Source organism: Psammomys obesus, unplaced genomic scaffold (genome assembly GCF_907164565.1).
Source record: "Psammomys obesus unplaced genomic scaffold, mPsaObe1.curated_primary_1811, whole genome shotgun sequence".
Classification (NCBI taxonomy): domain Eukaryota; kingdom Metazoa; phylum Chordata; class Mammalia; order Rodentia; family Muridae; genus Psammomys; species Psammomys obesus.
The window spans coordinates 4,829,198-4,844,369 of NW_026589732.1; the positions used below are offsets into that span (position 1 = coordinate 4,829,198).

Consider the following 15,172-nt stretch of genomic DNA (forward strand, 5'->3'; position numbering starts at 1 on the left):
CCAGTCAAGTGGAGGTAATTCCTCAATTGAGTTTTCCCCCCTCCCAGACTACCCTCTGTCAAGGTGACAAAAACTAATGAGAGCAACCTCTTGCAGTTAATTTGAGGGTTGTTGTGAGGAGGAGGAGGAGGTTCAGCTTCTTCTTCTACTTGTACCCCAGTTTCTCAGCATCGTGTTCTGAAGACACGGTTCGCTCTCTACTGACCCACCCTAACACCTCTGTCAAACAGAGGGTAGCCACAGGTTAAGAACCCAGTTCAGACTTCCTGGGAGGGAGTCCAAGAGCCCTGGAGAGTGACTGTGCAAGCCCAGTTTACCCTGGCTTTCCCTGTTGCCCTGTGTCCAGGGTTCTTCTCTGTTGTTGTTTGTACTTTATGATAACACTGCTTTAAACCTTTCACTGAGATTGCGAGACGACTGTGAATACACACTGATGATCACGGAGAACACCATCGTGTCCGTATGGTATACGCTTTATTCATGGCTTCCGGTCAAAGTCTTGCTAATTTATGCACCCCACTTTTATCAGTTTAAAATAGGAGTCTTTCTCCTTAAATATCCTAAGTGTTTCCTTATCACCACCATCAGCAGATGATGATGTCTTTCTATTTGCTTTTGATTGGAATTAGGTAGTTTCTGAGATGAGCCATCCACTTGCCTGCTTTGTTTAAAACTTGTTTCCATCTCCCTTGCACATTAAGTGCTTATCATGTTCACACTGAAAGGCGTCTTGAATGTAGTTGGTGTTATGTCCAGAGAACTGTAAATGTTTCTTCCTTTTTATTCTGTAACCTTATTCCCAGGTAGCTTTCCTAGCTCTAAATGGAAAAGTGCACATTTATTGGCTTCTTAATTTATCCTACTTCTAAGTGTGAAACCTGGAGATGACTGATGAGCGCAGAAGGGATAAGTTCGTTCTTCCATGATTATGATTCTGGTTTAAATGATGGTGATAAAGACAAGTTTGTTAACTTCAAAAGTGAAGTGATTAATATGGATGATGGAATTAGCACTCAAACAGACATGAAAAACACAGCATTTTCTCCCAATGGCAGTGAAGTGATTTTTATACTCCTGTTTAAGTTTTGTTGCTTTTAAAACAGTAAAATCCTAACCATTCTATTTTACCAATAAAGACTCAAGAGCCAGATGCTGGGGTGAAAACTTGCTAGCTCAGAGAGGCAGAGAAAGCACCCAGCTGATCTTCTTACTCAGCTCACATCTCAGAAGGAAAAAGCCAAAAGCCCCTTCTTCTCCATGCTGTCTTAAATACCCTCAACTCAAAGCCCCTCCTTTCTGTTTACTCCCTGTCAGCTGGTTCCTTGCTCCACTTTTTGACCTAGGGTTAACTTCATTTAAGTCTCTGTACAGAAAACTCTTGGATTAAAGGTGTATACTAGGGCTGAGCCACAGCATAACCACCTGTTTACGATAAACAGAAAGTTCTTGGATTAAAAGTGTGTGTTATTGCTGAGCCACATCAAAGAAGAAACAGGCTTTTATGAACCACAATCTTGGGGTTCACAATGGGATCAAATATTCTGCAACATTTGATCTTTTGTATTTTAGTTTAAATATAAAAAAATTTAATTTTTAACATGTAAATTTATAATATAATTATATATAATAGTAAAACATATATATATAATATATCAATATGCTATTTATTATATTAATATAATTACATCATAGTATATATGTTCTACGTAGTATATAATATACACTATAATATATAGTATATAAATATATAAGCTGTATATTATATAGTATGTCATATAATATAGTATATAATTTTATTATAAAAATTGTAATTTCTTTCAGATGTGACAGTACATATTAATAATCTCAGCTCCTGGGAGGTGGGAACAGGAAAATCAATAGTTCTAGGCCAGCTTAGGGTACATTCTGAGACCTCATCTAAAAAAAAAAAAAAAAAATTCTCATGTGTCTGTTGTGTATTCAGCCATAATTGAGACATCTTTATCACACCCTCTTCCCCAAGGCTCAAGGAGCATTGTGTAAGAGAGGGTAGAAAGATTGTTCGAGTCAGAGGCTGCTGCAGACTTGAGTGAAGCAGTGTCTTCTGGACATGGTTGGTCCATTGCACTTGTCATCTCACGCTAGCTGTAATTGTCTGCATAAGACCTGTACAAGATCAGTCCAGTCAGCATCCCAGGATAGAAAGGGGAGGGGCTCATGAGCCACCAGCCTTGACTGAGCACTACTGACATTGGCGGCTGCTAGGAGAGGGGGAGTCAGTTTTCTTTAAAGGTTAACGGTTCCTGGGAAGTTGAACATGTGCCAGGGGATGGCCTCATGCCCATGTGTATATGGGCAGCACAAATTGAACCCAATGGATTATTAATGGAAAAAGGACATGAATTTGGGAGGATCTAGAAGCTAGAGAGAAGAGTATGCGTGGGTAAATATGATCAAAATACATTGTATGCATGTATGAAATTCTCAGAGAATAAAGGTAGTATATTAAAGATGTAATTCTTACTTGGATTGCTCTTTTTCCCTTGCAGATGCGAATCTGGTTACACTGGGCAGCACTGTGAAAAGACGGACTTTAGTATTCTCTATGTGGTACCAAGCAGGCAGAAGCTCACTCATGTTCTTATCGCAGCCATTATTGGAGCTGTACAGATCGCCATTATAGTAGCAATTGTCATGTGCATAACAAGGTGGGTAATAACTGAGAATGTCGGTTTTGAACTAGACACTGGCAGTGGTAAATCAGAGGAAGCCTTAAAGCATAATTCCTGTGCTAGGAGCCAGTCCATCAGTCCTAATCCATCAGTCCCAGGTCTAATGTTTGGCTCAACTAGACAGAATTTCCACGTGGGTCTCACTTCTCCCTGTCCCGCCTCTTTAGAGTATGTATAGGACTCCCTCCCAGAGCTAGCAGACGTATCTGAGTTAAAGGTAGAGGAGGTGTGAGAACAGTCCATGAAATCAGGGAGGCTAGGGGTTTTAGAACTGTATACTATGAGTCTGAAATCAGGGACAATGGTTGTAGCAGAGTTTCTGGAAGATTCATCGAAGAGCTATGTTACAGCACTTGAAGTCTTAGAGAATTGTGCTGTGTTTTATGCTCTCAGAATACATGTTACCCATAGTAAGTGTGGTAGGAAAGAAAGCAGCCATCATCTTTAAAGACAACCTTTTCTGACTGTATCATTGACTTAGCATTACTTTCAATTAGTGGTAACTGAAAGACTTTAAAATGCTGTGTTAAAAATAAAGCACAGAGCCAGTGAGATGGTTTGTGGGTAAAGGCCTGTGCCACCAAGCCTGATGATCTGAGTTAGATTCCTGGCACCCACATAGTGGAAGGAGAGAACCAACTCCCCAAAGTTGTCCTCTGCCCTACACACATACACACACACAGCATACACTGAATAAATATATGGATTTATCATATGTTAAGAGACCTATTTGCAGAACTACTGACAATAAATGGATGCCTTTCAAATGGAATTTAAAAACAAAACAAAACAAAACAGAATGCTCTGCTTCTTCCTTACCTTTTTCTATCTCCTTTAAGGATTGGTTCTCATGTTCCAAAGCATTATATTTGTATTCTTCTGTTTTTGTTTTTGTTTTTGTTTTTCTGGCAGAGAGTCATAGCACATCAAACAGATAGTGACAAGCTAATTGGATGTATAGGCCATAGGCCTTCTATCTAGAGCCTGGAAAAAGACCTTCAAGTAGTTCTAGCACCCTGTAGCCAAAATGATAAATCTAGAAATGATGGAAAAATGTTCTCTGAGTAGCTGATACTTTTCATGAAGTTTAGGCACTAAAGTCAGCATGCTTTATTCCACAGAACAGATGAGCTGCCTTTAGGCAAGATTACTGAGCATAAAATTGGGCAGTAGATCAAAGTAGGGACATAACGGCATAACAAACAATGACAACAGGAAAAGAAAATGAGAAAAAAACATTTAACAGCCTGGATGGCTGTGGCCATTTAATACAGGCTCAGAGGTTAACTGCTTTGCCTGTGGTCATTCAGCTAGCAAAGGGAAGTGCCTGTGTTTGGATTCATTGCTGTTTGATTCTTTCTACTGAACTATGGAGAGACAGGCCCATGTGAGTTGTGCTGGGACTAGGTCAGTCAAATATGACTGTTGCATGGGGCAGGAACCAACCCTGATTTTGTTAGGGTTTAGTGTGTTTGAACCATACTGAACGTGATGTGCAGAACTGAATGGGCAGCTGTGTGATAAGAGGGGATTTAGGACATTAATAGAGGAAAGCACAGTGCGGTAGGGAGAGGAGTAGTTGCACTGTCCTGACATATGTTCCACATTAGGGCCACATTTCCTGTAATACAAGAAACCCAGCCTTTCCCCATTCCTGCTCCTGAGTGGTTTGCTGTCTTATATGTAGAATATTTTGTTTATGGGCCACACCATTGAAATTTTAAGGCACGCCTCTCCCATGTAGTCCATTAGGGAACAGCTGTTCATTCATGATGGCTGTTGCTTGTGAAGGGTCTTCCTTTAAATGGATGTTCCTACTGCCCCAGTTATCTGTGAGTCATATTTTTCTTTTATGTTTTCAGACTCCTAGAATGACAGATTGGCAGGGACTTTGAACACGTGTGTGCCAAATTCTTTACTGTAGAGAAGAAAAAACCCTGTCCCCGGAACTTGGATCTCCTCCCGGTCATGGTGGGTTAGTGGCAGTTAAAGCCGGGTGCTCTGCCTGTCAGCCTGCTCCCTCATTATGAAATGGATATGATCCCAGCCCTGTCTACATCAGACTATTTTTATAAGGATTATAAACGTTAGGATTAGAAACCGTTGTCATTAAGGCTTTTAAGTTAAGGCAAAGCAGTCCTCTTTAAAATGGAATGAAAATGTGGAACATTGGCGCAAATACAGTGTCTTCCAAGGACACTGTTTCCACTCAGGAACCTTGAATTTGCACAGGTGGGCACTGCTAATAATAGTGGCTAATCCTGACCGTAGGCTCCAAACTCCAAAGGACCAGAATTCATCTCAGCACCAGTACTCTGGACTAACACATTCCCTTCCACGAGCTTAGCGTGCAGTCTGGTTGGTAGGGAGAGGAGCAGTTACACCGTCCTGAGATCTGTTCCACACCATGGCCACATTTACCGTAATCTAAGAGCAGAGTCTAGGAACCTCTCACCTGCAGGGTCCCGGTTTCCGGTGTGGCTCTGGCATTCTGCAGCTGGCTCTACACCAGTTCCTTCGGAATCTTTTTCCTGAGTTAGAGGACTTGACTGCACCCTGTCTGGCTTCTCAGCACCGTGCTTCTTGGTCTCCAGCTAAGCTTTTCTTGTAGTTTTGGTGCTGGGATAATGCTGAGGAAAAGTGCCCAGGTCAGCACCCTCTCCACCGTCACAGTGAGCAGTCCCCGAACTGAGGAGTTAGCGGGCCAGAGAGGCAGATGTCCCTCTCAAGAAATGTGTCTCAGCAGTGTGGGCACTGCCTCTAGTCCACCGGGAGCTCCCTCCCGGCTGTCAGCAAAGAGCAACCCGCCACTATGCTGCCCTCATTTTGCCCTGAACCGTCTCCTGTCTCCTCTTCTAACTGGGTGCAGTGCGAGAACTGTGTTTTACTTTGACACGGTTTAAATATCCTTAACAAAATGATTATTTTCTTTCTGCATTTTCATGTAACAGGAAATGCCCCAAGAACAACAGAGGACGTCGACAGAAGCAAAACCTAGGTCATTTTACTTCAGATACTTCATCCAGAATGGTTTGAGCCGCTGACTTTTATATGCACACTGACCATGTGATGTACATTTATTATGTCTTTTTTTAAAGAATGGAAATATTTATTTCAGAGGCCTTATTTTTGGACATTTTTAGTGTAGTACTGTTGGCTCGTATTTAGACTATTTAGCTACAACAGTTTTGGACTGTTCGGTAGTCTCTGTTTTATGTTTTTTAAATACAGAAATTGATTTCACGAAATTGTGCCACATGGTAATACCGAGACCTGTTCTTTACCCATGGAATGTAATATTTTTGCAGAGACGGATGGACCTGCTTCACAGGGTTGTGATGTTGTACTTCCTCCCCAGTGACCACAGCAAACAACAAAGCATGAACTAAAGTAAAGATGTTTACAGATTACTTTTCTTACAAAAAAAAAAATCTAGAAGACACTGTGTTTAAATAGATATTTCAATGTTTCTGAGATTTAGTACCTGATTTTTTTAGACACCTGCCCCTGTTGCATGAGCTGCAAAGCTATGTGTATGTTAGACGTAACAGATTTATAAGCTGTTCGGACTGGAATTGAGGATTTCTCTCTTTGGAGACATAAACAATTTGGAAAGGCACCTGGGAAAAGATCACTGAGAATAGATTTAGATATTGTCAAGAAGACTGTTTAATAAGCAGATTGGAATAAAACCTACAGTATCAGTTAAATGACTTTAATACACATTTATTTTTCAAACATTATATCTGTTTTAATATAAATATACAAATTGTATCAGTGTTTGTGAATACAATGCAGAAATAATTGTTAATCACTGGTGCTCTGAGAGTGAGCTTAAAAATGACCTAAGACCTCTAACTCAAATTTGTCCTGTAGTAGCTCTATTAATTGTTGGTGTTTAAAGGTCTGAAATGTGAGTAGAATGTATTGAGGTGTTTAACGTGTAGTTTAGCCTGTCAAAATTATGCATGTAGAATTTAAATACTATGTTTAAACTTAAATATTAATTTTAATTATTTGATTTGGTAAAGCATGTTATAATATAATGTTTTCACTAAATGGTCTGTTTTGTGTGTTTATTTATTGTATTCTTTGATATTGGTCTATTAGTACTGAAGATTGCAGTTCAAGAATTCTCCTTCCTCTTACACACTATAGCTTGAAATGACCCAAAGAGAAAAACTTTGCTCAGTGTTTGCAGTTCCTTGGCTTGTGGGCTTAGTATGAGCAGCACAGAGGCTTTAGTGAACTTCTTCCGACAGCTTTCCCTGCCACCCACACAGTCCTATTTGAGGCCCTTAGTCAGTCAGCAAGCATGCTTGGAACCGCCCCGGTGCTTTGCAAGGGCTCGTGTTGCAGGACAGTCACGTATGGGCATTTGTAGTTATAAATACTTGACCACTCTCCAGGGTGCCGCTTTCAGCCTTGAAAGCAGCTTCGTCGCCTGCTACCAGCCTGACTGTTGGCTTCACGTGTAGGGTTAATCCATTGCTATAGGACATCTTGTGCTGAGAAAGAAGTGAAATGGAGCACAACGGGTCTACTTCAAACGCTGGTAAAAGCCACCGGAATCGATTGTCGAGTGTGACTGAAGATGAAGACCAAGATGCTGCTCTCACCATCGTGACCGTGCTGGACAAGGTGGCCAGTGTGGTGGACAGTGTGCAGGCAAGCCAGAGGAGAATAGAGGAGAGGCACAGGGAGATGGAAAACGCTATCAAGTCGGTCCAGATCGACCTGCTGAAGCTCTCACAGTCTCACGGCAACACTGGCCACATTGTCAACAAGCTGTTTGAGAAGACCCGGAAGGTCAGTGCACACATTAAAGACGTGAAGGCCCGGGTGGAGAAGCAACAGGTTCACGTAACGAAGGTTGCAACCAAGCAAGAAGAAATAATGAAGAAAAACAAATTCCGCGTGGTAATATTCCAGGTAAGCTTGCACGTGGGGTCAGCTTGGTGACTATAATCTTTCATCCGTTGTCCTCAAGCCACAGGGGTTTGCTCTGTCACCTCTCTGCCATGGCGTATGGTAATGTGGACCTCGCTGAGTTGTCGCCTCAGGAAAGAGCCATCTCTCGCTAACCGACGCTGTCATCCATTTCTCGAGCTTCTTACTGGTCTTGTAATGCGAACTGTGACTTGTGGCTTGGGCTATTTCTTGCCTTTGAAACCTAATACTGTCAGGTTCTTTCAGCATTTGAATCCTGTTAAGCACAGTGACCCAGTAGACTTTAGAATGTTGGAACCAAAAGGGTCCTAAGAAATGTCAAGTTTAAAAACTGTCTTTGCTGGGAAGAGCAGGGGATGCAGTTCAGTGGTAGAACACTCGCCCGCATGGCTGAGGCTAGTGCTTGATATACAACGTCCTTCTAAAAGAAAACAAGGAAACAGCACCCCTGCAGTCATGGTTTTATTCTTGCCATAGGCAGCCTAGAAACCCAATCAGTAAAACAAAAACTACCCTGAATATAATTTGTCCATCATTTTCTTGTATTAATCACAATAAGTAGCATTACCTGCTTCTAAGTGAATAATCTGGCCATTTATTTATTTTAAAAAATTTTCCTGGTTTTGTGAGACCATCCAGCCTGTAGTTCATGCTGATCTAATCCTCACTGTGTAGTAGTTCAGGCTGTCCTCAAACTATGGAGGTCCTCCTACCCCAGCCTCCCAAGAGCTACGATTATAGGTAAGAACCACAACTTCAATTTAAGTTTTATGTTTTAATAATATAGAAATTCCTTGGATAATTCCTTACTTGAAAAGCCTCTTTTTTTTTGTTTTTTTTTTCTTTTTGCTGCATTCTTATAACTGCTCGATACTTGAAAAATTGGAATATACCTATGGCAAATGCATAATGTCTATAGTATATTTTTTTAAACTCTTATAAATTAAAATGGACAAGTTGAACTCTTTCCCCACATTAAGAAAAAATAATGATAACAGGAAAGTTTATAAAAGCAAAGCAGGTGAGAACAAAATTATTTTTTCACCCATTTAAATAATGGCCATTATTTAAATTCAGGGTGTAAAGGTTGGAGAAGACTGCCCTTCCTATTCTGCTATCGGGAGAATTAGTTGGCACAACATTTTGAAAGGCATTTTTGATCATGTGTATTATGAACTTTGAAAATCTCCAAACCTTCTGGCCCCAAATTTCATGTCAGAGTTTTGTTCTAAACATAAAATCAGGCATGGGCGGGAATGTTCGTCAGTACATTTGCACAGCTATATACTTTTAAAAGTGGAGGGCTGTGTGCATAGAACACTGGAAGAACAAAACGAAAGGACACAGTTGGTGGAAACTTCAGGGGCTGTAGCCTGTGTGGTCTTTGTGCATTAGTCAGTCCTGGAGTTCTCTCTCCAGTGGTCAAGTTACACTGGAATGGGCGAGTGATATTTTTGGATCTGTTTTTAAGAGTACACAGGTTATTTAGGAAAAAATAGGAGGAGAGAGATGCGGTGCTTATTTCAAAGACAGAAGAGTGGACCTGTGTCTTTAGAATTCCTTTCCCATCACCCTTTCCCTCCAGGCTCCCAGATTCCTTTCTCTAGGCTTAAAGATGTCACCGGACTTGAGGTGTCAGCTCCAGTGTTGGTGCAGACAGTGGTGAGCTGGGCATGGGACTGGAGAAAAAAATCCACTCACTCCAGGGCCTGGGCACTCACCCTTTGCTCTCCTGTGTTATGTCAGGAAGTGCACTTGGGGTCGAATGTGTCTGGGGACCTATATGTAAAGCTGTGGACCCGGGTTCCCTCAGGATTCACAGAAGCTACAGCAAAGAAACAGAAAAATCCCAACTGGCCCCATCTGCTCGTGTAATTCTCTGTTTGTCTCTATGCCCTGTAACCTACTAGTAGTTTCCCTCTGGGTTTTGTTCTTGTCGTACCATAAAGGAACTGAAAGATACTAGCTAATGATAAACCTCTTTTAAGATAGTATATCTTGAAGATTACATGATATTAAGTTATTCAAATTATGCACCAATTTGTCAGAAAAAAACAATTGCTATCTTTTATAAGCCTGCAGGGAAATTTTGAAGTCTCATGTTGTATACACAGGACTCAGATTTATGTACTTGTTATATGTTAGAATGTATATAGATGTGTATGATATTTACATGGTTATTTTTAGCAGTTAAAATTATCTATAATTAATTCTCATAGTTATTTGAAGATTGTCCCTTCTAAATTTTATTTTTAAGCTGAGCTAAAGTATGTCTTCATTTCCATTTCAGATTTTTTCCTAAGTTTTTCCTGGGTATATCTTTTGTTGATAATCTTTATTGGTATCCTGTTTTCTATAGTTGTATATGTCCAAACTTTTACCAAATTCAGGATGTTGGTATTTAGAAATTGTCTGACGCTCTCTTTGAACACTTGTTCACCCTGGTGACTCCTCTCATTGTGCATGGCATGAGCATATCTTCTCATAATTCCAGTGACTTGGTAACCACAAGTAAGATTTGAACATCCTCTAATGATAATGCCCAGATTTCTGGGCATCCAAAATATCCCAATCTGTGTTAGTTTTATACCGACTCCCACTTAACTCTGACCCATAGTATTCGTTCTGTTACAAAAACCTCTCTTTAAACCAGGTGTGGTGGTACACACCTATAATAGTTTTACCACTTGTGAGGTCTAGAGGCGGGAGGATTGGGAATTTAGATACATGGCAAATTTGAGACACGCCTGAGCTATGTGAGACCCTGCCCCCAAAACAACAGAAAGCTAATTTTACCTGGACTTTCATACAGAAATGTGACTGCAATCAGAAGCCAGCTCTAATTTACCCCGCCCTTTACCTTACAGTAGCGCTGACGCAGAGGGGCTGTGATAGACTCCCCAGCAAGGCCCTTTTCCACCCTTGCCCTGTTGGCATTTGTGGGTAAGCCTGATTTTGCACTGTCTGTGTGTTTGAAGAGAAGGGTGTGTGCTTCCCATTTCCCTGTGTCTGATGCCTTCACTGAAGATTGTAGGGATCTTTGCCTACCAAGTAGTACCCTTTGGTTCTTTCCTGTCCTAATTATACCTTCTCAGGCACGCCCAGCCCACTCAGATGCTGAGGCTGCTCCCCACAGCAGGTGTCAGGAAGGGAGAGGAATAACTTCACTGCCTCTAACTGATTCATCAGAGAGTCATGAGACACCCACTTCTGCCTCCTCTGTTGGGGAGAGGGAGGCTCATGAGCACGCTGATCCTGTATCCAAAAATGTCACTTGAGTTAAGGAATTCCATTCTAAGGACGCCTTCTTGACTATCAGGCTGGTTATGTTTTAAAGTATGTGCAAATGTCCTCCTTGTATATTTATTGAATCTGTTTGTTAAGTGGAATCAACTTGGATCTCAAGTATCAATACTGTTTCATTTAGAAATTGTAACTTATGGCTCGGTTTTTAAAAATCTCATAATTCCTTAGGTCTTGCCTGTTGTGTTTTAGAATAATCTTTAAGTGGCACAGTGGGTTCCTTTTACCTGTGCCCTGAGCTGCCCTGTCTCTAACTGGCTCTCTTCTGACACCTTTGATAGAGTTGATTCTCTCTTAAGCTGCTTTGTCCTTATCCTTTAGGGTCCTGCTTCCTGGCTTTTTTACTAGATGGCATTTTCCATTTCTTTCTTTCTTTCTTTTCTTATGTACAGATTCAAAACCCATGATTTTGTAACAATGAATCCCAAAACATTTTAAAACCAAAACCTAAATGTTTTTCTTTCCTTTCCTCCCTCCCTCTCTTTCTTTCTTTCTTTCTTTCTTTCTTTCTTTCTTTCTTTCTTTCTTTCTTTCTTTCTTTCTTTCTTTCTTTCCTTCTCTTCCTCTTCCTCCTTCCCTCTTTGTCTTTCTCTTTCTTCCCTGCTTACCTCCCTCTCTTCTTCCCTTTCTTCTTTTAACAGGGTTTTACTGTGTAATCCAGGTTGGTACTGAACTTGTGATCCTCCTGCCTCATCTTCGTAAGAGCTGGGGGTATAGGCATGGATTACCATGGAAGCAAAATAAAACTTTTTAAATGACTCACTTGATAGGAGACTTTGTTTGACCTGAAGTCATTCTGGGAATGATACATAATATCTATGGTAGTTTTCCAAAGTATATTTCATTCTGAATTTTGAGGTACCCTTTGCCTTTGAGGAGTTTTGAATGAAACACTACTCTGTCTTCTGATTTCTTGACTTTGGTGTGTGTGTGTGTGTGTGTGTGTGTGTGTGTGTGTGTGCGCGCAAGTGTGGACACAAGTGTACTACAGCATGTGTATGGAATCCAGAGGACAGTTTATGGGAACTGATTTTCTCTTTCCATTTGAACTCCAGTCATCAGGTTTGCTTGGCCCGTTTTCACCTTCTGAGCCCAAGCTCTTCCCCTTGCCTTGCTTTTTATCATGTGGGTTCTGGGGGTTGAACGTAGGTTCCCACGTGTGACAAACTCTTCACCGACTGAGCCATCTCTCCAGTGCAAGCGTCTCATGACCTTTAAGGCCATCTCTGCATTAATGGTTCTTGAGTACACATTTCCATCCCTCACCTTCTTCCTGAATCCCCATTGCTCCGCCTCTCTGCCTGCATACCCAGTGTGCGTTTCAAAGACAGTGTCTCTCCCTTCCCCTCCAGGTTCCTCTTCTTGCTTCTGTGCCTGACAGATTCCTCCCTCTGTTGCTCTAGCAATGGGTCCTATGGATTCTGACCTAGAGAGCAGATCTGCAGTTAGAAGACTTCTCACCCCTGCCCATGCCCACAAATGCCTGGTCCACCTTCCCTTAGCTTAAATTCAGTACTGTTCTGTCATCCCTCCTCGCTTGTCTTACCCTTGAGGCTTGCCCTCAGCAGAGTGACTCTTACGCAGCATGAGTCAAATCATGTCACCGTTGTCTTCAAAACCTTGAGAAGTCTTCCTGACAGAATCATAACTACTGTCTTCATTATTGGCCACAGAGCCCCTCTTGACCTGGCCTTCTTACCTCTACTTGGGGGGAGTTGGGGCATTGGAATTGATTCTTTAAAAAAGCTATCATTTGTAAAGCTAAAAATGAGGTAAAGGGGCATGAGAGATAGAATCAGCCACATACACAAAGGTGTAGAATGTGGTTATCTGACCTTGACACAGAGATATGACATTGCCATCTGCAAATATGTTGGGACACATCCATAGCTATCCTGAGATGTACATCCAGGGTGCTATAGGGTGGACTTATCTTGTTAGAGGGTTCAAAATATTTTGTGTTTGAAGAACTTTAATACTGTGTGTCTCCATCTCTGGGCTGGGGAAGGGGGAGAGTAGGTTCAGGTCAAGAGTTTTCTAGGCATCCTGTAAGGTTTAGTTTTTCTCTGTGAGCACTGATGGGCTCTCAGAAGTCTTCAGTGGGCTATAACCAGACTGCTATAGAAGCATTTCTCGGGAAATTCTCAGCCAATGGTCTGGAAGGGCAGGGATTGGAGGAGACTGATGGCCCACATTCAGACCTGAGGTGATGAGGAGCTGATTAAGACATGAATAGAGGAGTGGGAAGCAGACTCAATGTTTTTCACTGTTATTGCTAGAACTTAAGGCCAAGTTGACTATGGGACAAGAGGGCGAGGATGTATCTGGGGTGAGAGACAGGAACAGCAATGTCAGGGGACAGGATGACGATGGGCCTGAGGTTTGCGCCTCTAACTGAAATGTGCCTGTGCTATATCTACATGGAGAAATTTGTTATGTTTGCAGTGGAGAAATGAAGATACAGTATTGTGAGAGAAAGGCCAAGGAGAAAGAGACCCTGAGGAATGCAGGCTGGAGACAAACAGCATGGAGACAGGTTGTAAGGTGTGGCTAGAAGTAAAGGCTGATGCCTGCCACACAGGAAACACTTACATACCTTGCTTTTTTTCTCCTTCAGGAGGATATTCGGTGCCCTTCATCCCTGTCTGTTGTTAAAGACAGGAGCCTGCCTGAGAGCCAGGAGGAGGTCGAGGAAGTCTTTGATCCCCCAATAGAGCTCTCATCGGACGAAGAATACTATGCTGAAGAAAGCAGATCTGCCAGGTTTAGAAAGTCAGGCAAGGAGCACATTGATCATATCAAGAAGGCGTTTTCCAAAGAAAACATGCAGAAGACACGGCAGAATCTTGACAAGAAAGTGAGCGGAATCAGAACTAGAATCGTCACGCCTGAGAGGAGAGAGAGGCTGAGGCAGTCGGGAGAGAGGCTGAAGCAGTCAGGGGAAAGATTTAAGAAGTCGATTTCAAATGCTGCCCCCTCAAAGGAAGCTTTTAAGATGCGCAGCCTCAGGAAACCTAAGGATCCCAAGGTGGAAGGCCAGGAGGGAGACAGAGGGATGGGTGTGGACATTATCACAGGTAGCCTGGCGCTGGGGCCCATCCATGAGTTCCACCCCGATGAAATCAGTGAAACAGAAAAGGAAGTGGCCAAGGTAGGGTACATTCCCCAAGAAGGAGGGGACCCCCAGACTCCTGAGCCTTTGAAGGTGACGTTTAAACCCCAGGTGAGAGTAGAGGATGATGAGTCCCTCCTGTTGGATTTAAAGCAGTCCTCATAGAGAGGAGTTAAGTGTGAGCATCAATCACTTTAAATCAGGTGGTCACAGTTTTGAATAGTGTAGTCATTTAGGTTCATGTCCAATAGAAAGGCAATCGGTATAAAAGCTTCATTTCTTACCTTTAAAATCTTAAAGATTATAGAAATATATATACAGTTTTCTTATAATTTCCTTGGAAATTCTATTTCCCCTGAGATTATATGACTCTGACAGAATTTTCTTTTCTCTTATGTCAAGTCTTTTGGAGCAACTCTTGTCCAGTGAGAAAATAATTGTGTGGCTCAGGTCAGTTAGATGCTTGGTCACTAGGAAGGACAAATCTGTGCCCATCATTCAGCAACAAACTGTAGGTTTGGGTCAGGATTAGCAAGTCCAGTCTCAAGAGGGAGCAGCTAGTGAGTACACTGCTATTCAGATGTTCACATCTGGAGATTCATTAGTGAAGCAGTAGCCATATACCCCTTATGAAGCTCTTTTGTGAGGGGGGAATAACCCGTAAGTTTTGGGCTTGAGCATTTAGCTGTGGCATTATAACTTTATTGCTAGTGAGATACTCATCCAGTGATAGAAATTGTTGGGGGCGGGGGAGGGTGCTTGCTGGCCCTGTACTTCTTGAAGGACTTGAGATCTGAGGGGTACATCACAGAGTGTGTGAGGACAAGGCACACATCCAGTGGACAAGCACGAACCACACTGGTCCCTCAAAACCAGAGCTGAACAGTTTCATCTGTGAAGAAGCCGTTGGTCCGGGCAGTGAGGCCAGACTTGAGCAGAAGCTGAAGTTGAACTGCACAAGTCTTTTCACAGAGTGAGGAGTGAAAAATAAATGCTTGGACGAGCACCTTTTCATTAAAAGCTGGAACCAAACCTTGGGTCTTTCGCCGCAAGCTAACGTCTGTCTCTGATCGCCTTTAGATTTGGATGTGGGGTA

The 15,172-nt window shown here is 42.1% G+C and overlaps 2 protein-coding genes across 4 annotated transcripts in view; both read left to right on the forward strand.

Annotated features, from left to right (window-relative positions):
- The window catches only part of LOC129675337 (myb/SANT-like DNA-binding domain-containing protein 3), a 128,860-nt gene extending 122,096 nt beyond the window's left edge, over nt 1–6,764 (forward strand). For all 3 annotated transcript variants that reach the window (XM_055605385.1, XM_055605382.1, XM_055605383.1), the window contains 2 exons: nt 2,529–2,687; nt 5,663–6,764. In XM_055605385.1, the coding sequence (XP_055461360.1) occupies nt 2,529–2,687; nt 5,663–5,747 (244 nt within the window). In that variant the 3' untranslated portion in view covers nt 5,748–6,764. The remainder of the gene's footprint in view (nt 1–2,528; nt 2,688–5,662) is intronic.
- Nucleotides 6,765–7,235: 471 nt separating this feature from the next.
- Nucleotides 7,236–14,241, forward strand: Cavin4 (caveolae associated protein 4). Its single transcript, XM_055605242.1, has 2 exons — nt 7,236–7,643; nt 13,582–14,241. Exons 1-2 carry the CDS (start codon nt 7,236–7,238, stop codon nt 14,239–14,241), a joined length of 1,068 nt encoding a protein of 355 aa, XP_055461217.1.
- Nucleotides 14,242–15,172: the final 931 nt, after the last annotated feature.

Coding starts and splice junctions, on each gene's coding strand:
- Cavin4 (XM_055605242.1), top strand. CDS start 7,236: ATGGAGCACAACGGGTCTACTTCAAACGCTGGTAAAAGCCACCGGAAT. Junction 7,644..13,581: donor TCCGCGTGGTAATATTCCAG/GTAAGCTTGCAC, acceptor TTTCTCCTTCAG/GAGGATATTCGGTGCCCTTC.